This window comes from Marmota monax, unplaced genomic scaffold (genome assembly GCF_021218885.2).
Source record: "Marmota monax isolate L192 unplaced genomic scaffold, Marmota_monax_Labrador192_F-V1.1 WCK01_AAM20220418_F8-fsc00014, whole genome shotgun sequence".
NCBI classification, from domain to species: domain Eukaryota; kingdom Metazoa; phylum Chordata; class Mammalia; order Rodentia; family Sciuridae; genus Marmota; species Marmota monax.
In genome coordinates this window covers 13,766,893-13,787,914 of record NW_026695222.1, presented here as the reverse complement: position 1 = coordinate 13,787,914, position 21,022 = coordinate 13,766,893, and the positions used below count along the sequence as shown (strand labels likewise).

Sequence of the window (21,022 nt, the reverse complement as noted above, 5' to 3'; positions counted from 1 at the left end):
CCAGCATGAATGAAGCTCTGGGTTCAATTCCCAGTACCACAAAAGAAAGAAAAAATAAGTTTAGAAAAAAATAAAATAAACTAGACCCTCCACTTTCACTACTTAGATGAAAATGAATTGATGGAATAAAGATTTTGTTTGACAAATATATAAATGTTCCAGAAGAAAATATGGACGAGCCAGGTGTGTGGCATACACCTGTTATCCCAGCAGTTTTAGAAGGCTGAAGCAGGAGGATCACAAGTTCAAAGTCAGCATGGAAAACTTAGTGAGACCCTGTTTCAAAATTAAAAAAAAAAAAAAAGCTGGGGATGTTACTCAATGGTAGAGAGTCTCTGGGACCAAAAAAATAAATAAATAAAAAATTTTATCATCAAGCCATTAAATCTGGAAAAGAAAGAAACTTTGTTTTGACCTGCAATTCTAAAGCTCTAACAGGAAAAAAAATGTAACCAGATGATATAAATTTATAATATTTTCATATGGCAGGAGAATTCCTATCACAAAAAGACAACAGAAGTGGGGCTGGGGCTGGGGCTCAGTGGTAGAGCACTTACCTAGCATGTGTGAGGCACTGGGTTCTATCCTCAGCACCACATATAAATAAATGAATAAAATAAAGGCCCATCAACATCTAAAAATATATTTTAAAAAAGATAACAAAAGGAAAATGTATTTGCAAATATATAAAAGATTTTGTTCATCTCCAAAGAGATCTTTAACAAAAAAACAAAAAACAATGATTCAAATAGAGCTGGGCTCAGTGGTGCATTCCTGTAAGCCCAGCAGCTCAGGAGGCTGAGGCAGGAGGATCTGGACTTCAAAGCCAACCTCAGCAAAGCGAGATGCTAAGCAATTCAGTGAGACCCTGTCTCTAAATAAAATACAAAATAGGGCAGGGGATGTGGCTCAGTGGCTAAGTGCCCCTGAGTTCAATCCCCGGTATTCCCCTAAAAAAAAAAATACCAACAATTCAAATAGAGAAATGAACAAGTTATTCTTGAAAACAAGGAACACAAGTGGTCAATAAGTACACAGTCCGCACAGACACGCTTATGCTCCCAGATGGAGGGAGGCAGAGGAAGATCTTCACCTCTGAGACTGGCAAAGATAAAAGAGGTTGTGGGTACCACTCAGGACAAGTGTGCAGTGAGGAGAGATTGCAGCCACTGCTGGTGCCGGTGGGCTGGTGCTGCATTCACACCAAGGGGTAGGACAGAGATTGGGACATTTTCCGTCCTAATGAGGAGGAGCAGGGAAGCTGCCATGTCTCAAGTACTCCCTCTGGGGAAGAGATCAAGCTTGTTTTTAATGACCAGCCTCTGAAGTCACACACCCTGGCTACCATCCCAGTTATTGTGATGGGAAATAGAGTGGGGAACCAGGAGGTGAGGATCATCAGGGCCATCTTGGAGGCTGGCCGCCCTGGTTTCTAATTTTGAAAGGAAAAATTTGGTACCAAACGCTGGGTTAAACATGCCATCTCATGATCCACTCATAGATGAGGAAAGGAGGCTCACAGAAGCTTAAATATGGCACCCAAAGTTGCTTTTCTAGAAAGTGTTAGAGCCAGAATCTGAACCCCATCCCATTTAGAGAGACCCTTTCTTTTTGTGTGTGGTTTTTGTTTGTGGTGCTGAGACTTGAACCCAAGTCCTGACACTTGCTAGGCAAATGCTTTGCCACTGAGCCACATCCTGACCTTAGCTTGACCCTTTCTATTCTTCCTCCTCACTGTCTCCTGCTGCCACTCTTGCTGCCTTTTAATCCCATCTCCCCTGAGATAAAGACATGATTCAGACTGCATCATCTCCACACTCTCAGAATGAGCTCCAGCAGCTCCATAGATCTGGCCTCGCACACCCTCCTGTGCTCATCTCTGGTTCTTCCTCAGCTCACCTCGCTCTAGCAACACTGGTCACCTTTCTGCACCCAGCTGTCAGCTTCAGTCATCTGGGGTCAGAGCACAAGCGGGCTTCCCCCAGGGAGGAGCTTCCCTGGCCACCCAGTCCTCAGCTCACCTGTGTCCTCGTGTCTCCACTTCAGCCCTGGTCTCCTGGACCCAACCAGGATTCACACGTTGCATTGAGCTGTTATTTCTCTTTCATCTCATAATTTAGAGCAGTCAGATTAATGACAGTGAATGTTTTGAAGAGTCCAGGACCCTGGTATCATGGAGTCTCTCTGAATATCTGGTTGTCTCCTCATGATCAGATTCAGACTAACTATATTGGGGCAGAATGAGACCTGGAGTTGCTGCCAACGTGGGTGATGCTGTTTCTGTCATGTCCCTTCAGGAGGTGGCCGCATCATGTCAGATGGGCCCACTCTGGGGCCAGCTGATTTGATTGTTTGGTTGGGAGGTGTCTGCTCAGTCACTCCATTAGGCAGGTACACTTTCCCCTCTGTCATTAACAAGTAATCCTTAATGATTGGGGATAAATGGCTTTAAAGTGTTTTGAGATGCTTGAATGGTGTCTGCTCTCATAACACTAGGGGTGTTATTCCTATAACAGCAAGCCTCAGGGTCCCCTGACCAGGGCCCCACTTGCACTTGTGAGAGGCTGCTTGAAGGTGCCAGCTCCTTGAGAGGCTCCCCAGAGCATGTGCCATGCATCTGTTTACAGAAAGCACCCACTGTCTGCAGATCCTGGAGGTGGCATGAGGGCAGTGTCACGCCCCCCCCCCCCCTTCAGCATGCAAGAGCAGCTGTCCTTGCCATGGGCTCCGCCCAGATTGGGGCCTGAAGAAGGGACACATACTGGGAGAATTAGTGGTCAAGAAACTAGGTCACCCAATTCCTTGTGGAGACCCATGCTGTGGCCACTTTTAAGGAGAGAAGGAGTTGCCCAGAGGCACAAGGATGCTGGAAACAACCAACCCAAGGTTATTCTGGGACAGGGTCTGGGAGGTTATTCTGGCAGCTCATTCAGGGACAGGGTCTGGGAGGTTGCTGTGGGCTGCAGCACAGGCACAGCCCCACCTCATGACAGGCCGCCAAGCAGCCAGGTTCCTCCAGGAACTGCTTTCTGTGGGTTAAATGGGGCTGGGGCTGTTTTATCTCAGTGATGGTGAGTTCGCATTTCATGCCTAGAAAAAATCACCACTCTGCCCTCCTGAGCGGCATTAGCTCTCTTTTATTAATCAGAAAACAGGCGGGTTATCTGTGTTCAATTCCACCTTTGAACTTCAGTTGGATTTGGCTTTATATTTCAAGCCCAGATGTCCACCATGGCTGTGAAATAGTGACTCAGGCCAGGAGAAGTCAAAGGTCTATAAAAATGTGTTGGGAAGAGACAGGAAATCCTGAGCCTATGTATTATCTGATTTTCAGAGTGTGGAAGGACAGTTCCTATGCTGGAAACACCCACATTTCTCTGGATGAACTGAAAAGAGTTCTGGCCACTGATTCATTCTAAAAATCATTACTGGGCACCCACATGTGTGGGTGTTGACTTAGTGAAGCCTGCAGACCCCCACAGCCCAGAGGATGAGAAGTAAAGATTTAATGGAGAAAACAAGAGTCAGTCGCTTCGAGATTGCATTTTGATTTCAGGAATAAAAGCTTAAACCCTATTTTAAAAAGAAAGCATGGGACCTATATTGGCAGAAAAAAATCTTTAGTATGTGCAGAATGAAGTCTGCATGCCCTTAATTTGAAATGTTGTCTTTTTTTTTTTTTTTTAATGGGTGAATACTGAGCTCGAAACCTGTGGTGGTGTACTTCCAGCTCACACCTGTAGAGGGAGCCTTGTCTACTTAGAGTGTTCACAATGCAAAGCTTTCAGAGGAAGAAAGAAAAAGGCTTTTTGCAGAAAAAAAGTTGGAGGGTTAAAGGCAGTCTGTTTCAAAATTGCAAACAATCGCGGTGGCTGTCTCATTTTCTTTTCTCAGCTGGTTTTACTGTGAGTGAGTTGTAGCGTAAAGAAGTCTGTAGAAATTACCTTTCCTCTTCGGATTCGACCAGAGGAACCAGGAGGTGGGATTGTTATTATTATTTTTGGTGGTGGTGGTGGGGGGGGCGCATTTCCCCACAGAATTCCACAAGCGTATCTCTATCCCCGTTGAAACATTAGCTTTATCCGAACCTAATCTGTTGCAACAGGGGTTTGGATTTGGGAGGTGGGTGCGGCTGCCCCTGACCCATTTTCTCAGTCGGGGTCTAATTCTGCTGTTTGGGGACTAGCGTGTTACGTTTCAGGCCGAATCTGAGGTGGCCCGGAAGTCCAGGTACCTCATTCCCCACCCTGCTATACCCCATCCCAACCGTCTTCTCCTGCACCCGAGGAGAAGGTCTGTTTGCCAGGAGGATCGCATCTGTGATCCGCGTGGGTCTTCCGTCTCCTGCGGTACTGAGTCTCCGCGGACAGTGCGCGCCCAGATCTGGGATGGAGCAGCATTCTTGATATTGTCCTATGACTTTACAACTGCGCACAGTAAGAAGCCGGCACCGTGTGGTTTGGTGGAGCACAATAACCCGCCGAGTGGGGTGAGGGATGGCGGAGGGAGCCGGGAGGGAACTGGCGGCGGGCGCTCTAGGTCTCCGAAATGTTTGGGTCGAACAGGTGAGCGCAGCCTGGACACTTAGGCGCCTACTGGGGGGACAGGGAGGAGGGGAGCAGGGGCGGTGTAAACTAAGTGGTGGGAAAGAGACAAAGGAAGAGTGAAGAGGCGAGATGGTGCGGAATAGAGGGAGGGCGAGAGGAGGGGAGGGAAGAGGAGAGGGCGGCCGAGGGATAGCGCGGCAAGGAGCTCGAGCTTGAACTTGATCAAGAAAAGGGGGCCTTGTGGTGGGGGGGTGGGGACCCGACAGAGAGCCGGCCACGTGCCTGGATTTTCCAGGCCAAGGTCTCACTCCGACCTCCTGGGGCCTAGCCCCCACGCCTGGCAGCCCCGCCCAAGGAGGATCCGCGTCCCCTAGGAACCGGAGAGACCCGAGGGGGGTCGTGGGCTGTCCGAAGGCCCCGGGGCACGGAGAGTTCCCAAAGGTGCCTGAGTCACTTTCTTTGGGCCAAGTCTCCCTCTCTTGGCCTGAACACAGACAGACTGCCAGGTGCCCGCCCCCGCCCCCAACCCCGGGACCCAAAGGCCTCCCGGAGCTAGGGGCAGGCACAGACCCCACAGCCTGCTTTCCCCGGCCCGGCCCCCCGCACGGATCTTCCTTTAAGCTCTTCTCCCTTAAGAGCGCTCTCCCCCCACAGAGCGCACGGCGGCGAGTCTAGCGCGCCCTTATCCCCCCCCACTACCTGGCCCAGTGCCCCCTCCTTCTTCCTCTTCTCCCCCACCCTCCTTTCTCCTCTCCCCTCTCCCTGGGTGCCTCCTTTCCCTCCCTCCGCCTCCCTTAGTGCCCACTCCTCCCGCCCGCCTGCCCCTCCACCTCCTCCTCCTGCTGCTCCTCCTACTCCCCCTGCGTGCGTCCTCCCTGCGCTCCCCTCCCCCCGGCCCCCGCCCCGTGCCCGGTCCCGCCCCCCTCCCCCGCCTCCCCGTGCCCGGTGCCCCCCTCCCCCTTCCTCCCTCCCGGCCGCGGCGCTGCCGCCGCCGCCGCCGCCGCCGCCGCTCGCCTGGGCCCTCCCCCTGGCCACCCCCGCCCCCGGGCCGGGCAGTGACGCGCCGCGGTGGTGCCAGCCCCTCTCCCCGGGCGGCCGCGGCGGCAGCAGCAGCAGCAGCAGCAGCAGCAGCAGCAGCAGCTGGAGCTGTGGGGCTGTCACCGCCGCTTGCCCCGCTCACTCGCGGAGCTCGACCGCCCGTCTCCGCCTCGCCGCCCGCCCAGGTACGGAGTCCGGCCGGGACCCGGCGATCGGGCCGTTTCCGGGCTCCCGACCGTCGCCCCCTCCTCCCGCCGCTGCCGCCGGCCATTGAGCTGCGGTTAGGGGAGCGGGGGGCTAGGGGGGTTCCGGGGAGGGGGACTCAGGGGGAGCTTCCTGCGCCAGGGCTGAGAAGGGGGGCGCGGGCGAGCCGCTGCGCCCTGGGCGGAGTGGGCTGGGGCGGGGGGTGGGGTGGCGGGTTAGTATGACCGAGAGTGGGGGCCGGTGAAGGCTGACTCTGGGGCCCGCCGGGTGCCCGAGAGGTGTGCTTGGCTCCAAGTGCCCGGGGCTGCCGGGCGCACCCCACTCCCGGGCTGTGCGCGCCGCCGGTCCTGGGGGGCGGTGATTGTGTGCGCCGCGCCGCGGTATTGTGCCGCGGCCACACCGTTTGCAGCGGGCTGGGCACCGCGTCCCGGAGAGAAAGACGTTCGCTGGCGGCGGGGTGGGGGCCGGGCTCGGGTTGCCGCTGCCTCCGGGAGAAGGGAAGTGGACTGTGTTTGGGGATGTGAGGACGGGAAGCTTCGAGTGGCAGGGAGGGGCTCCCCGCCGCGGTGCGGCGAGTTGAGACGCGGTTTGCAGAGTTGAACCCACTTTGGCAGGCCCTTGTCCCTCCTCAAGGGAACCGGTGCCCCTCTCAGGTGCACCATCCGTGAGGAAGTCGTAGGCATCGGCGGCTCTCGGCGCAGGGGCACACCGGGCTAGGGGCAGCCGGCCGGCTGGAGGGCGCTCGCAGGGTTAAGTTGGATTTACACCTCCGCCCGCTACTCTCTGTCCTCTACCTAGTCCTCAAGGGCCGGATACTTTGGCTGGAGGGGGGCAGGGAGAAGGGAGATTTTTTTTTTCCCCTTAATTCCACCGCTTGGGTTCAGAAGTGACCCTACTCTCACTCGGAGCTGCCTTTGCCCCAGTCTGGCCGTCCTACCGGTCGCCCCTACCGAGCCGCGCTTCCTGGGGGAAGTTCTCATTAAGCCTCGCTAATTAGCATTATTCCTAGAGAAAGGTTAAGGTTAGACCGTCCTTTTCGTTATGAGAACCCCCCCTCCCGCCCCAGTCCCCAGTCTGTTCTCCCTCCTCCCTCCCCAAGAGCACAAAAGCACAAAAAGAAAGTGTGAAGAGGCGCGGATCAATGGAGAAGCCACAAACCCATTAATTCAAATGGAACCTTTTCCCCCCTCTAAAACATTGATTTTTCTTTCTGTCTGCTCTGAGGGGAGATGAATAACCTCCTGATTTCACCTGAAATGGTGTTTGGACTCTGTGATTTCCTCCTCTTTCTGAGGGTTGTGGCCTGAAATAGATTCTCCCTTGAGATTAAAGCCCTACTTATCCCAGAATCAGCTGGGACCCCCTCCCACCCCACCTGCCAATCCCCCACACATGCCCAAGTTGTAGGCCTAAGGAGAGGTGTTGGGGGCTCTCATTACTTTTTTGGAGAGAGCTTCTAATGATGAGACCAGGTCCCCTGTCTTGACCCCTGTAATATGCTGGCTTCAGGGCTATGAGTCGGTCTGGGGAGAAGGCCCATTTATGGCTCAGGCCCCAGTGGGTAGTTTAACCCCCCAGGTAGTAAATTACCCCTTCATTGGAAAACCATTAAGGCCTAAATGTGTCCTTGAATAATATCCAGCTCCCATCTAATCCCGGCTCAGGCTGGGCTTGTTTTGTGAGTAGGATTTTAAGGCAGCACCTCCTGCTCCCACTGCCCGGTGGCTGGGTGTCTGAACCCCATTCAGCACCTTCCTGCCAAGCCAGAGCACCCCAGGATCTTCCTCCCAGCTGAGAAGGCTGACTTTGAGGAACTTCTTTCCTGGCCTTGTCCACCCTGGGGCAATGGGGAGCTGGGCCATCTCTGAGTTGCTCAAGAACTTTTTTGTCTTGTCTGGGTCCTTTTCTTGGAAGGACAGTCCTGCAGGGGATTAGCTCAGAGTGATTCCCCGCAGCCTTCCTTTTGGCTGGAAGAATCCTGCCTGCTGCAGCTCATCTCTCCAACGTCCCTTTTAAAGAGACCCCCGTTAATGGCAGGGACTGGGGGTATCAATGAGGCCCTCATGGTGAGGAATGCTGGGAAAACAGCCAGTTGCCTTTGCTTAGGAACAAAAGCCCATTTTACCCTCCATACACCAGTAGGAAGGTGTGGGAAATGCTTCCTCACAGCACCCCGGCGTCCATTACAGCAAGGACAACAGAGCATGCACATGTATATGTGAGCACCGTTGTGACAGACACTATGTGTGTGTGTGTGTGTGTGTGAGAGAGAGAGAGAGAGAGAGAGAGAGAATGAGAGAGAGAGAGTGTGTGAGAGGGAGAGAGAGGGAGAATACCTAAAGTGGGGTAGATGATTGGCTCTCTCAGCCCACCCTGCTTCACTTTTCCCAGAAGAGCTGTGCTTGTATGTATGGCTCGTGAGCAAAGGAGGCCTGGTAGCAGGAACGAATGGAATTGTGCAGGGAGTGTCCCTGGAAGGCTGGCCTCCTCCCCTGGTGGCCAGGTGGGCTTGGCATGATGCAGCAGCCTCAGGACCCCAGGGAGCCTAGGAGCTGACTTGGGACCACCTCAGCCTCTCCTGGTGCAGACGCAACACAATAGGGATCTGAACCCTGGCTTCTCTGGATCTTGGGGATTTTCCCCTTCCATTACTAAGCCATCTGATGAACTGAAGTGGCTGAATTGGGGTCAAATGTGGTTCAATACCTTCTTGGCATGTGGTGGTGTGCCCAGTGCTCGCCAACATGAAGATGAGGGGCCGAGTCATCCCTGGCCTGGCAAGGGCCCACAGGTGCTTGAGCATGCCGTGCCCAGCACTGGGTGGAAAAGCTGCACCACTTTCCGCATCTTGGTGCCTACCCACGGCGAGTAGACCTGGTGCTGGGGCAACTGCCCAAGCCTGGTGTTCCTTCCGGCCACCGAACAAACCTGGGGGCTGTACAGAGAGGGGTCTGTTTCCTGCCTGGCTCAGAAACATCCCCTCCACATCCCTGCCCCCACCATCCTCTGAAACACACACCCAGGGCTCCTGGTCAGGGCTTAGGGCTTACAGTTGCACTAAATTCTCGGCAAATCCTCCTCCTTTTTCTTTCTCATGTAAGTGGTAGAGATAGAGTTACAGCTCCGAGGAAAGGCCTGGAAAATATCGCTCCGGGCACGCCCCTGGATCCTGAGTCCTAGAGGATGCAAATGGCTCCACTTCAGAGGCACCAGGAGCCCAGTTCCAGAGAAATTGACCCCAGTTGTAAAATAATCAGGTTACTGATAGCAGCTCCCCATAGTTACAAGCCGTGGACACAGACCTGCTCCTCCATTCTGCTCTGGTCTCCCGTGTTCTCCTCCGTGGCTGGGCAGTGGTTGGTGCTGCTTGCCTACAGAGGAGGAAGGGCCTTGGAGCTGGGTGGAGAGAAGCTGAACCTGCCTGTGAATTTTGGACTGAAGATAAGAGCAGGGAGGGTTCGGTTAGCTCCTCTCCCCTGCCCAGAGTCACGGCTTCCAGGTTGGGGTGTGTCCCAAAGACCGACTAGGTGCTACCTGCCTGCCCAGCCAACTTCAGGGTTCTCTTTTCAGAAGAGCAGTTGGCCCTGTTGCCCTGTGACCCATGATGGCTTAGGCCCTGTGATGCCAGTTACATGATGGACTTTTATTGCCAGGTGGGTAAGGCCACAGGTTCCAGGGTGCCCTGATTTGTCTTACATCCAGGGCAGATGTAAGACAAACCAGGGGACAGCTGCCTAGCCAGTCACACAGGGTCTGGGGAGAGGGGACCCACAAGCATGGATTGCATGCACCCTTCTATTTTCCGGTGGAAGTTTTATTAAAGTTTGTAAACAGAAAGGGAAAAAAGAGTGGCTAAAATTCCCTCGAGATTCTAGAAGGGAAGAACAAGAGGTGACTGGCCTGTGGCCTCTGGGGGAGAAGGGGAGAGCCTTGGGTCTCGGCAGAGGCCTGAGGCCTCTGCGCTCTCAAGCCTGCAGTGGCTGCCTCCTACAGGTCCCACGAGACTTGGGTGATGGGTTCAGAACTGTGTGTGCTGGTAATTGCCTGTGTAATTAGCCTGCTTCTCCAGCCTCGGCTGGCTCAGGCGTGAGTGGGTGACTGGAGGTACAGCCTGCCCCTCTGAGGCTGGGGGTGGGGAGCTTCATGGCAAGGACCTGGCTACAGAGGGACTTGAGGAGTCTGCTTTCCCAGCTCAACCCTGAAAGTGTGGATGTTGAAGGTGTTTGTGTAAGTCTGGCCAAAACTTGGGGTTTTTTCCCCCCAGAAAAGTTAGGTTTAATAGACTTGATTTCTTACTTAAAAAAATTGCTATATCAGTCAGGATGTCAAGATCTGAGAACCATGTCTCAAAAGATTGGGGTTTGGAGCTGGGCATGGTGGCATACGCATGTAATTCCAGCAGTTTGGGAGGCTGAGGCAGGAGGATCACAAATTGAAAGCCAGCCTCAGCAAAAGTGAGGTGCTGTCTGTAAATAAAATACAAAATAGGGCTGGGATGTGGCTCAGTGGTCGAGTGCCTCTGAGTTCAATCCCTGGTACCTGCCCCCCAAAATTGAGGTTTGGAGGCTATGGGAAAAGACCCTGATAACTGGGAAGAAATCCCACAGCCCCTTCCCCCAGTACCTACAAGTGGGTCAGAATGTCCAGCTGGTTCCTCTCCCAAGATGACAAGGTCTGAAGGGAAGGAGCCCCACCTTGGTCATCTGGGTCCCCAACACCAGCACATAGTAGCTGCTCAGTAATGTGCATCGACTCATGGAAGAGTGAGTGTGTGTTTCCAGCATGCACATGTATCTAAGTATAGATGTGGCCTCCTTGCCCTTGAGTTCCCTTTTGGTCTCATCTCAGGCACTTTGTTGTTATGGAATCTGGTTCTTTTGATCGAAGGAAGCGTGGTGCGGTGGCCTATGGTGTAGGCTTTCGCTCTCAGTGCAGACTTCCAGCATCCAGACCCCAGCTCCACCCCTGGGCTCTGTGCCTGTGTGCGTTTGGGCAGGCCCCCTGAGCAATGACCGGATCAGGAGATAGGCCTGCCTCAGGTGCTGGCTTCAGAGGGCCCTTGGGAAGGAACCTCTTAGAACCCTTGCCTGATCCATGCATGTGGGCATTGGATGCCCTTCATTATCAGGTGTTTTTGATGCCAATGTAAAACAGCCCACCTCTTCCCAGTGAGACCTGTTAGGGCAGGGTGGGGTGGAGTCCATTTAGTGGATAGGTCAGCAGTCTGAGCCAGAGAATCCCCAGGCTTGGGGAGGGTGAGCACTGGCAGCTGTAGGAAGGGGGAGCATGTGGCTGCTGTCCCACCAGCCAGGGCCCAGGTTTTCATATGGCCCCTGTTCAAGACCTGTGTGCAGTGGGACCAGAGTCCTTAATTGTCAAATTAATGCAGCCTCCTCATTAAACACCAGTGTCGTGCCAGGCAATTCAGTTGATTCAACAAGTCTTGCTGGCCTTGTGGGGAACTCAGAGCACATGTAGGCTGGTCCCCACTCTTGGAAGAACCTAGGGTTTTCTGGGGAAAGACAAGGCAGAGACCCATAACACAGTGATACTGTACAGCTGGGCTCAAGGTACAGCCAGGCGAGTGTTCCAGAAGACTAATGATGGGCCCTGCGTTGGAGTTGGTGGAGGGCACGTGTGTGGAATGGGACAGGCCCTCTACAGGAGGGGGGCAGTTTGGGCAGAGGTTTGGAGACCGGAAGGAGGACGTGTCTGAGCCTCTGATTTACAGATGATAGGGACAGCCCACCCAGGGTTTTGTGCACCCTGGTAGAGGACACTCCTGTGTGGCTCTGCGACCCCTGTATGCTCACCCAAATCCGACCACAACAGCCTTGCCATTGCTCTTGGGGATCCAACAGCACAGCTCATGCCTGTAATGCTGTCTGGGGGTCTTCCTGGCTTCCTGTAGCCTCTGCTTAGTGTGCCCTGAACAGGCTCTCTCTGGACCATGCTGGCAGGCGTGGCCCTGCAGGTCGCTCTCCTTTCTTCCTTGGCTTTGTTGTGCTTTGTAGCCTTCATTACAACCGCTTTAGGTATTTTTCTGCTCATTGTGCGTCTCTTGCACTGGATGGGGGGGTGTCAGGAAGGTCAGACTTTGTTCCACAGCTGGATTCCCAGCACCTAGTCCGGTGCTTGGCTATAGCTGATATTCAGGAAATACTTGTTGATGAATGCATGACGACTTTGAATAGGTGCTTCCAAATGTTCATAGGATACCAGTCTTTTAATTCATGCCTGTGCCACTGATGCCCCGGAGTCTTCCTACCTCTGCACAGAGCAGGGGCCCAAGGGAGAATGCCTGCGCCTGACTCCCAGAGCCCACCCAGCTCCAGCAGGGCCCATGGAGCCGCTTACCCAGTGCACTCGCTCTGTACCTCCAAAGGACACCCTCCACCACCACCTATCAGCCCCCATGCTAAAGTAGGGAAGAGTTCTGTGCTTTGGTACGCTTTGTGCAGAGAGAACCTTTGCAAGCGCATGTGCACTCCAGTGTAAGTGAACAAGTTTTGGGAGGCTGCAGACCTGTGCTTGAAGAGCAGGCAGCCATGGGAGGGAGCTGGACACCGAGTTCGTGGGGAGAGCGCGTGGGGGCGACGTGGGGCCCCACAGTACCGGTCCCAGCTCCTGTCCTCTGGACTCAGCCCAGAGGGTCCACACTGGCTGCACAGAAGCTGCGAATTCCAGGAAACTCCCTGCCAGCCCTGTGTGGTGGGGGAGGAGTGGAGGCCATTCTCTAGCAGATGTGTCTGCCCCAGGGACAGCAGTGAAGAAAGTTCAAACCAAAGTGTTTGCTCACCATAAAAGAGCCGTCTGTGTGGGGGCCCTGTCTGTGAGGGGCCCTGGTGGGGAGGCTTGGGGGTGCTCCACCAGAGGTTCTTACTGGGCCCACAGAGGCCATTGTATCTTGCTGGGGTGCTGGGGAAAGGGAGGCAAGGCCAGAACTCTGGGTGTGGAGCTGCTGGGTCATCTTTCCTGTGCTTTACAGCCGGCTCCCAAACACAGTTGCTTGCTGCTCCTGAAAGAGGCTGGGCCAGAAGGAGGTGGGGTCCCTTCCTGCTGGAGGGCTGGATTGAGAGGGCCCCGCCCCGGGGGTTCCCGGATGACTGGCCAAGGGCTCACACTGAAGCCAGCAGCTAGGGGAGAGGAGGCAGGCGTGGTCCTCTCCAGCAGGCCATCCGGCTGTTTGGAAGGCCCTGGCGGCCCCCCAGGCCCTTGAGCTGAACCCCCTTTGCTGTCTGGTCGGAACCCTGGCCCGTTCCACCCCCTTCCTTCTCCACACTTCTGGGGCTGGCCTTTTCAGCTTTGGAAGCCACCCAAGAGCATATCTTTGAAGCACAGCAAAGGTTAGGAAGGAGGAAGACAGAAATGTCCTCTGGGTTGGGGGAGTGGGAGAAAGGAATCCCATGCATGCTCCAGGGGAGTCGGAGGGAGCCCTGGTGGAGGCAGCCGCTTGGCGTCCCTAGTGCCATTGCTGCCCGCTGGCCCTGTGCGGAGTGAACCCTCTTTCCCGGGCTGCAGGCGGAGAGCAGTAGCCCTTGTTTACAGCCTTGTCTCAACCTGGCTCACAGGGTAAGAGCTGGGCCCTGCCGCCCACCCCACAGGATGCAGGCCTCTTAATTGTCTTCAATTACAGACAGCAGGGGCCCTCAGCCCTGGCCTTCGACAGGAACCAGAGCCCAGGCCACTTCCAAGGGGCAGGGGGAGTACCACCCGGCCCTCACTACAAGGTTTGGGGGCTCCCTGTGCCCTCTAGGGCACTTCCCAATGCCCACAGGCCTCCGAGTCCACTCAAAGGCTGCCTCAGGCCCCACGAGAGCCCATCCCTGTTGAATGCCCGCCTTCTTTGTCTCTGCTCAGGATGAGACTTCTGTGAGCAGTGAAGATTTTGATATGAATGACTCCACATGGATGTCAGCTGACCCACACCTGGCCTCCAGCCTGAGTCCCAGCCAGGACGAGAGGATGCGAAGCCCGCAGAACCTCCATGGCCAAGAGGACGGTGAGTGCCCCTCGCGGCCAGTGGGGGAGGGGCTGGATTGTCCTGTGAGCAGCTTGGACAGACTGGGTGGTAGAATCTGGGCTGAGGCCTCTGGAGGTGGTACCACCATCAGAGTTTCCAACATCTCCAGGACCTCTATGCCCCCAGCCCCAAGTGACAGAGCAAGTCCCTCCTCCCAAAGATGAATGGGTGGAGCACACAAGGACTGTCCCCCAAAGGGCACCATGCGTGTTTGTGTGCTCAGATGTTCCTAGGCTCAAGGGACATGGATTTCAAAGTTGTCATGATTTGAGTCTGACCCAGAGTAGGCCAGCTTTCCAGCAATGGAAACGAGAGCTGTGTTACTGTGGCTCAGAGAGGAAAGGCAAGAGGACAGGTCACCCGGTGAGTGACCGTATGTACAGTGTTCCCATATCCTCCTTGGCCTCAGTGGCCATCCAAGGCCCCCCAGTCTGCCTCCTCTGGCCTCCGTTGGAATAGAGACTTTCTTCCTGAGGGTTGGAGAGTTAGGGTCAGAGGTCAGATCCCAGAGGTCCACTCCAAGCCCCCATATGGAGCCCCAGAGGGTTGGGCTCTAAGGCCATGGCATCTGCCTCCCTTTGAAAGGGTTGTAGGCATGGGTGGCCCCTCTGCCCTGGTGGCTCTGACTTCCAGGGAGGAGGTGGGGTGGGGTGGGGGGATGAGTTAGAGCTGGCCTCAGAGAACTGGGGTGTAGGAGCTAGCAATTAGGTGGGGTTGAAGGTCGGGCCTGGATGTGGGAGGGAGGCACAGGGTTAAAAAGGGGTGTAATGTTAACTCTGCAGAACGGGTTAGCTTGAAAGAGTAAATAAGGGGTAGAGCCACAGTTTGGGTCAAAGTTCGTCTCCATGGCGGAACCACAAGCCTGCTTCCCGCCACCCCTCCCAGCCTGAGTCTGGCTTTGTCTGGGAGGAGACCCAGCCTGCAGGTGGCCTGTGGTGTCTGGGCCAGGGGCTGGGGAGCGCAGAGGGTGGCTGTGCAAGGAGTGGGGTGCGAGGCTGCTGAGAAAGAAAGGGCTTTTGTGCCTTGATGCCTCGTGAGGTCAGCCAGACCCCCTCGTGCTGGGACCCTCCCGGCCACTGCCGCTTTCCAGCGTTCCCATGGGGGTGGGGACCAGGGTTGGGGCGCCACAGGCTGCCTGGGGCTCTGGGACTGGGATGTGCCCAGCAGCTGACCTCCTGCCTCAGCTGAGCTGATCGAGGGCCACACCCAAGACACACCAAGGGACTTGCCAACAGTGCTCAGCCAAGGGCCATCAGTTACACCCTCCCAAGAAGGAGCCCAGAACATTTTTCAGAAGCCCAGAGTAGGAACCCAGGGATGTGGCTCGGTGGTAGAGTGCTTGCCTAGCATGTGCAGGACCCTGGATTCTGACCCCAGCACTGCCGCACCCCCCACACACACACACGCACCCCACAGCCCAGGAATAGGGCTGTGTTCCCCCCTCACTCCCAACAGAGTTTTGTGCTATTGTTCTCCACACCCTTTGGGAGTGTGGTCACTGATGGAAACACTTCCCCAGCGACGTGGTGACATGTGGTGATCTGGGGTCTCAGGACCAGGCACCAGAAGGAGGAATTTCTGTGGGGGGCCTTGCAGTGCTCTCAGCATCTGCCGCCTGCTGCCTAGATGTCAACTGAGGGCGCAGAAAGGCTGTTTCATTTGTCCTGTAGCTGCCCTCAGGAGCCTAGTGCAGGCCCATGCTGGTGGTAACCCTCCTGGCCGGGATAAGGGGACCAGGCAAGCTGACTTGCAGACAGAACAAGGGTGTGTGTCAGGGACTGCCAGAGACAGAGACGGGAGGGTGATGTTGACCAGGATTCATCTAATCGGCAGCTGTATCTGGAGGCTGTGGGCTGATGTGCTGGCCAGAGCCAGCCTAGACCTGGTGCAGGGCATCGCAGGCCATGAGGAGGCTTAGCCGGCTGGTTTCTCTGCTGCCCTTTGTAATCTTTGGGCCTGTTGGTGACCACTGTGTCTGCCCAAAGGGTTCCCAAAAGGGCTTGGCTGGGCATACCCTCAGCCTGGACTCCTGGTCCAGCCTTCCAGCTGCTCTCTGTGTAGAAATGAGCTGAAATATGGCCCCATGAATGAGTGCAAAGGAGACCTTCAGGAGCTTCAGGGTATTCTCATGTCCCCTCTTGTTACTGAAGTACTAGGGACTAGGACAGGCCAAGCAGGTGACTGTGGTGGGCCCTGAACGCTGCACCCAGCCTCAGCCCTGCTCTTCATCCTGTAAGCTCCCTGAGAGCCTCAGGTCCCCTGGTGGGATTGGCAAGTGGCCTGGGGCCCTCAGTCCCCCAGGGATGCAGCACCTTGGGAAGATGGCTGTCTGAGGCCACACCTGAGCTTTGCGAGGTATGCACCGTGGCAGTCTTGCTTTTTATTTTGGTGAGTCCAGCTGCCGCCAGGCAGGTTACACCGAGTCTTTGCTGCCCAGATGAGCTAACGAGCAGGCCTGTGGTGGGTGAGCCTGCCAGGTGGGTGCAGGTCACTCCTCAGTGGGGAAAGTGGCGTCCTTTTCCTTTCAGTCCTGGGGACTGACTGCAGGCATCCGCTGCTGAGCCACACCCCAGCCTTGCTACATTTTATTTTGAGACAGGGTCTCCCTAAGTTGCCCGGGCTGATCTTGAATTTGTGCTCCTCTTGCCTCGGCTGGATCACAGGTGTGTGCCTGGTCACAGATTGGGTTCTTTAAGAGGATAGTTCCCCAGTCCAAGCTCCCCACTCTTCTTTTCACCGGAAGGAGCAAGACACCCATGGCCACGCAGATGAGCTGTTGCTGCATCCCACCCCTGTTGGCCAATGATGCCACCGAGCAACTTTGAGAAGCGGGTGGTCTGCACTGCCCCATCTGGTGGTGGGTGGGGCCTTTTTCCTTTTCTTCCTCTGTTTTCTTTACTCTTCCTCCTCCTCCTCCTCCTCCTTCTTCTTCCTCCTCTTTTTAAAAATCTTAGCACAGGCAGAGGAAGGCTGGGCCTTGACAGGGTCTGTTGACAGTCTGAGAGTGGGCAGAGTGTGCGGGTGCTGCCCATGTGGTGGCTCCTGCTTGTCTCCAACCCTGCCACTGCTTGTGAACCTTCTCTGCACAGACCTCCTGGTGGCATTTCCCATAGCTGCCACTGAGTTCCCATTCCTGGGTCCCTGGGGCAAGTGGTGGCAGTAGCCGCACTCCCACAGTGCTCCCTGGGTGGGGCTCTGGCTGCCTGTGTGAGAGGCTCTCTGGACCCGTCTTGCATGCGAGGAGACAGCACAGAGGGAGATCGGCCCGGCCAGGGCCACCAGGGAAGCCCCAGGGCTGTCCCCTTTCCACCAGGGTCCCTGCCCACTTGGCACCCCCTCCTGGCCCAGGGCAGCACAGCTGGCTCCTGCCACTGCTCCCTGCCACACATGGACGAGGCCTCTGCAGACCCCCATTTGCCTTGGCTGCGGCTCTGGGATGCCTCTGTGCACATGGGCAGTGCTCAGAGAGACCCCAGCCCGGCTGCCTTTGGGTGTGGACAGAGGGTGCCTGAGCGAAGCCAGCTGCTAGGACGCCGGAGATGCGTCCTGGCCTTGCCTTGGGGCTGAGCGCAGTCAGCTGTGGTGGTCAGCCCTGCTGGGGAGTTATCTGTTTGGCGCCTGTGTCCTCCCCTCAGTGCCAGCACCTTGAGAGCCACAACCTGGGCAACACACAACCAGGCACAGAGGAGCTGGGGAAATGGCTGCCGTGGCTGAGCGACCGGAGCGTGGGGGTCGCAGGCACAGGTGGGCCAGGTTCAGGTCAGGCGAGTGTCCTCACCAGCGGGGCCTCCTCGAGTCTCCCTGATGGGCTTTACCAGGCCTCCCTCTGCCCCTTCCTGATGGAAACTGTGGCGCCTGGACTCTAGAGGGGGGCGGGCATCGAGGTGGGGAGCGGACGTTACTCACCCCTTGGGCAGACAGGAAGCAGCGCCAGGGACAGTGCAGGGTGCTGCTCACCAGGGGACTGCCTCCACCTCCCACAGGATAGGAAGTGGGGTTGCTGCCACAGAGCCATGTGGAGCCCGGAGAGCCCCAGGCCTCTGGTCTGTGCCTGTCACATGAAGCCACTCTTCCAGCCTGGGCCGCAGGGACCCCTATGACACTGGAGTGTCCCCTTCATCAGGTCAGGATGCAGAGCCAGTGAACTCCTGCCTGCTGACCAGAAGGTCTGGGTTCCCTGCCTGATGCTCCTGGCCCTGGTGCCTGGTACTGTGTCAGTCTGAGGCTGCGCAGAGGCAGTGAGGGTGCTGGTCTTTGAGGGCCTTTCCTGGGTTCAGCCACGCGGAAACTAAGCGCCATGCTTTGCTGGGTGCTGAGCCCTGTCCTGCCGCCCACCGGGCGCCTCCCTCCAGGAGTCTGGTTTGGTGGAAGAGGAAGCACCCGGAGGATGGGCCCCACCAGGCTGACTGCTTTCTTGTCATTTTAGATGTGCATCTTGTTCTTGGTCTTTTTTCCCAAGGGTCACATTCATTGTAGAAAATTTAGAAAAAAATAAAGGAGCAAAAAATTAAAATACCAATGTTCAGGGTACACATTTTTCTCAGACTTTTCTGTGCACACGATCAAAGCTTTGTTTCCTTTTAAAAAGAAGATGGGAAGGCATGTGCTGCAGCCACCCTTTCCCCATCCCTGTCACCGAGGTAGATCTGCCGCAGTCTTAAGGGTTGTCTGGTCAGCCCAGCAACTGGAGGCCGCCTGGCTCTAGCCCATCATGTGCCCAGCGCCGGCCCTGTGAGCACAAAACTGTGACTGTTCCTGTCCCACAGAGGAGGAGACCACAGAGGGGGAAGTAACTTCCCGACCAGAGGGAAGCAGGTCTCTCTGGAGCCCGTGTTTTGGCTACTCCCGTGGAAAGGCACCCAAGTCCCTGTTTTTCCACAAGCAAAGCTATAGGAAGTGTCCTGCTCAGCCCAGTCGGCTGACCTGGGCTCCATTCGCAGCCTGACCACAGGTGCTCAGCCAGTGGCCAGTGGCTGATGCTGACGGGAGACTCAGAAAGGCCCTTAGAGGGGGCAGCACATGGGCAGAGGGCCTTGGGCAGTGGCATGTCCGTAGGAGGTCAGGAGGGAAGAGGATGCTGGGTACCAGGCCTGGGGGTCTGGAGCCACGTGTCTCCATATGTTTCCTCTGACCCAGGAAGGCCACCGGAGGCCACAGCCAAGTGGGAGGATGGAAGGGATGGATGGAAGGGATGGATGCTGAGGGCCTGAGGTCTTGGTAGTTGTAGCTTCGTATAGGAAGTCTGAACACGTCCTGACCTGCCCCCAGGCAAGTTGCTCACCCTCTCTGAGCCTCACTCTGTCTGACATGACTTGGGTGGTTGTGACGTTAATCCTGGTGTGGCGTTGGATGACCAAGGCTTCCTGCTTCCTGGCTCTCACTGCCCTTGGGTGGTGAGAGAAATGCTGGCTGGTCAGCTGGGCCATCCCACCTTGGGTGCCACCTTTCCTTTCCTCGCTGGCTTAGGCCCCTCTCCCTGGTCCCTGCAGGGAGGTGCAGGAAAAGCATGCCCCCGTAGGACAGAGAGGCCTCCATCTCTTCCAGGTTCTCTGATCCTTCACAAGACCCACTGTCCAGTCTCGCCTCTTCAACCCCTTTGGCCACACAGGGCCCAGGCCAGAGCCTCCTAGCTTATGCCCTCAGTCCCCAGAGCCCTCCTTCTTTGGAAGGAGAGCCAGGCTGAGAGGGTTCTTGGTGACTGCCACACCTGGGCACTCACTACTTGCCCTCACATCCCCTGAGTTCCTGTCCCCCACCGCTACATGTCCAGGACCTGTCCAGGCACCCTGGGTCCCTGAAGACCCTGCTTCTTGTTCTGGCAGACTTCACCTACCCTGTGCTCCCTGGCTGCTAGGCAGGCACCTGGGAGGTCACACTGCTGTCCCAGGAGACGCAGCCAGGCAGTAGCCTACCTGTGTGTGCTGGCTGCTGTGTGGGCCCTCAGGATGCCCCCTGGAACCTGCCCAGCCAGGGGCAGAAGCCACTTGAGCGAAGCGTCATCAGGAGGCTGTGGGAGGGGGTGAGTGGGTGTTGGGCCAGGCCATTCAGACCCAGAGACAGCTCTCCGAAGGTCCACTTGTGGTCCCCCCTCTTTCAGGCCCACCCTCCACAGACACCCCCCCTGCCAGGGGCCCAAAGAGCCTGTGCTGCTGCAGCCAAGTCCCTGCAAGCCAATGTTCAGGTGGGCCTGGTTACTGTCCCATGGGTGGGAGGATCAAGCCACGTGACGGCCTCAGAGGGGCTTTTCCCACAGTGGGTGGTGGCGGCGGTGGCTCCACTTCTGCTGCTTTTTGAGATGGGGTCTCACTAGGTTGAGAGCAGGGATCAGAGCAACAGGGATCAGAGGCCTTTAAACAGCCTTCCTCCCCTCACCTGCGGGGCTGGCCTGGCCCCTCACCTGAGCCTGCATCTCTGAGGTGAGCCTGGAAGCTTGGTCTGAGCCTCCTCTGGCCCCAAACAGCCCTACTGAGCCCGCTAGGTGGAGAAGAAGCAGCCTCCTGCCCTCCCCACCCCCTGGAGCAGGCCCAGGGGCCCAGGCCCTTCCAGAGCCTGGGTGGGGGCCATGCGGCAGTCCTGGGCCACAGGCAAGTGCCCATCATGAGCTGAGCTGCAGGCAGCACAGACAGTGCTGGGCTGTGCTGGCCCCCAGCCCGGCAAGGAGGGGAGGCCGGGAGACAGCGCCGAGAGGCCCCTTTATCCCAGGAGAGGCGCAGCCTGCACAGCGCTGGCCTTGTGCAGGCTGCTGGGCCCCGGACGCCTAGTGAGGAAGGAGAGCAGGACAGGCCTGGGGCTGAGGAGGTGAGAGTCACCTGCTAGGAAAGGAGGTGGGTGCTGCCTTCCCAGGGCTCCCCGCCTGCCCCCCGGAGATCAGCCAGGACCTGTAGGGCCACCTGCCCCTCACCCAGGAGCTACAGCACCCCTCCTTCTTGACCCCTGAGGAGGCAGCCCTGCCCTGCTGGAGAGGAGGCTGGGGTGGGGGTAAGAGGCACCAGGAACCAGGAAGTGACTGGGGCCACGTCCGCGTCACGTCATCGCCCTGACCTAAGGACTGGGATGCACCAGAGCTAGCCCAGCTTCCTTCCTGGAAGACCTGCGAAAGGGAAGGCCCTCTGGGGCCCTCAGACACCACAGGCACACGGGCTCCCAGATCAGGGCCTTGCCCCGAGAATCATTCACACCTGGTGGCTTGAAGTGACTGTTGCTCTGCAGC

At 56.6% G+C, this 21,022-nt stretch overlaps 1 protein-coding gene across 5 annotated transcripts in view; it reads left to right on the top strand.

Annotated features, from left to right (window-relative positions):
* Nol4l (nucleolar protein 4 like) overlaps positions 1-21,022 on the top strand; it is a 115,536-nt gene that overhangs the window by 74,651 nt on the left and 19,863 nt on the right. For 2 of the 5 annotated variants that reach the window (XM_046433335.1, XM_046433334.1), the window contains exon 5: positions 13,650-13,791. In XM_046433335.1, the coding sequence (XP_046289291.1) occupies positions 13,650-13,791 (142 nt within the window). Of the gene's footprint in view, positions 1-3,820; positions 3,980-5,628; positions 5,771-12,645; positions 13,136-13,649; positions 13,792-21,022 lie in introns of those variants that run through there. The other 3 variants (XM_046433337.2, XM_046433336.2, XM_046433340.2) reach the window with 3 other exon arrangements.